The sequence below is a fragment of the Sinocyclocheilus rhinocerous genome, unplaced genomic scaffold (genome assembly GCF_001515625.1).
Source record: "Sinocyclocheilus rhinocerous isolate Xijiao unplaced genomic scaffold, SAMN03320098_v1.1 scaffold2471, whole genome shotgun sequence".
Lineage (NCBI taxonomy): Eukaryota > Metazoa > Chordata > Actinopteri > Cypriniformes > Cyprinidae > Sinocyclocheilus > Sinocyclocheilus rhinocerous.
In genome coordinates, this window is record NW_015661927.1 from 159,107 (window position 1) to 161,209 (window position 2,103).

General features: G+C 36.4%; 1 protein-coding gene across 4 annotated transcripts in view; it reads right to left on the minus strand.

The window, feature by feature from the left end:
• Positions 1-2,103, minus strand: part of LOC107726930 (cyclin-dependent kinase 14) — a 166,377-nt gene that overhangs the window by 152,085 nt on the left and 12,189 nt on the right. For all 4 annotated transcript variants that reach the window (XM_016536623.1, XM_016536624.1, XM_016536626.1 and 1 more), the window contains exon 2: positions 1,478-1,717. In XM_016536623.1, coding sequence (XP_016392109.1) covers positions 1,478-1,702 — 225 coding nt within the window. In that variant the 5' untranslated portion in view covers positions 1,703-1,717. The remainder of the gene's footprint in view (positions 1-1,477; positions 1,718-2,103) is intronic.

Consider the following 2,103-nt stretch of genomic DNA (forward strand, 5'->3'; position numbering starts at 1 on the left):
TTTATTTTAATTTATATTATAATTTTATTTGTTTTTAGTAAGTATTTATTTAGATTTGTTATTTTAAAATGATTTATTTTAATTTTATATTACGATTTGATTTGTTTTTAGGTAAGTATTTCATTGACTTTTTTTAAAGCTGATCTCAGAGTAATATGTACTGAATGCAACTCAAACGTCTTCATCACAGGCTGAAGAGCTAATGCACCGCAGCAGTAATGCTCCTGAAAACGCAGCGTTTCTTCAGTAATCAGGTTTGCAGCCCGACACCGATCCGCAGCCGCAGCAGCGACTCACTTATTGCGATTGGTGTGAAAGATTACCGGACTCTTCCCGGATAAGCGCTCGCTTCGATGCGGCTGTAACCGCAAACCCTGCAGCCTTTATCAACACCAGACACCAGCTGTCTCTAAGAAACCATCAGTAAACACATCCACACTGACAGCACCTCAGCACGGCCTTTATTATCCTGATTGAGGCGTTGGGAGTGCAGGGGCCCTGTGGAGAACAGGTTTGAGTGGATTTTCTAAATAAGGTCTGTGGGAGAATAAGGAGAAGGGTGTGATGGGACAGAGGTCACGCTCACTCTCTCCGCTCCTTCTATCTGGCCTTACACTCATCCATTTTTCATTGGTGTGAATCAGCAAGCAAATGTGCTTCCTTCAAACTGGCCACCTTCAGTTTTCTCTCTCAGGTCAAACGTGTCTCGCTTTGGGAATTCTGAACATACTTCAGAAAGCATCTAGTCTCTGTGTGTGTGTGTGTGTGAGAGTGTGAGTGTGAGTGTGAGTGTGAATATAAAATTAAAATAAATCAATAAAAAATTTTAAAAAATGTACTAAAGATGAATAAAATCATTAAAAAGTAAAATAAAAAAATTTATAATTTTAAAATAAAAAAATTAAAACACATACTAAAAATAAATATGAACAAAATCATTAAAACAAAAAGTACAACTAAAAAAGTTACATAAAAAGAAAAAAAAAAAACTAAAAACACTTACTAAAAATGAAAAAAAAAAACATAAATGTAAAATTTATTTAAAAATAAAAATTCAAAATAAAATATAACTTACTAAAAAATGAATAAAATCATCATGTAAAATTAGAATAAATAAATAAATAAAAACACATCCAAATTTAAAGCTTATTAAAAAAAGATGAGATATTTTAATTGTATACCTGCATGTCATGTGACCGTTAACATCAGAAAACCATGATCGTGAATGTGCTGTTAATATACTGAAATTCTGAGTAAATATTCCATCTGAAAGGGGTTCAGCAGACTATTCTTTTTTGGAATCCCTGATGTATTCGATACACAGCTCACCACGATATGTCTAATGACCATTATAATAAAAACAAACCCAAATAAAATAAGCAGCTAATGAAGCTCTCATCAATATCTACAAGCAAACGATCAGAGTGTCAAATTAGGCATGCAGTCATAAACTCTAATTAACGAGGGAGACACTCACGGAGCTGGGGCTGGAGTGGCGGCGGAGTTTGGGAGACTCTTTCCCGGAGGACGAGCTCTTGGCGTTGATGCAGGCGTTGTTCTCCGAGTGCACGCGCTTCACCTGACCAGCCGGCTTCTCGAAGGGGTCGAAGCCACTCTGCGTCCGCTGCACCTTTCTGTCCTCAGGGATAGTGTCCAGGGGCTTGATGAGCGAGTCCGATCCCTGGCAGCTGCGAGTGGACATCTTGGTGACACATATCTGAGAAGAAGAAGAAGCCCAGAAGAACATCAGCACTGTAGAAAACATTGGATTTCTGTCGCTTTCCACGAGGAATATTTCTGACTTAAAACTAGATGCATTTACTTGAGAAGCAAAACTGCATAAGAAAAGATGATTTTCTTTTTTTTTCAGAGACACGGTTTATTTTTCCTGAAAAATAGTTGTAGTTGTTTTAAGAATAAATGTAACAAATTTTAGTGAGTTTGATGCTGAAAAACAACAACAATCAAACAGAAACCTTTGACAGTGCTGGAAGAAAAATCATCATGCACGATTCAGTTTTCAGTAAATCTCATTTTAAGCATCTTTGCCTTTTTTAAATGCAAAAACAAGATAAAAATCCTCGTTTGCAGTGAAAGTATGTC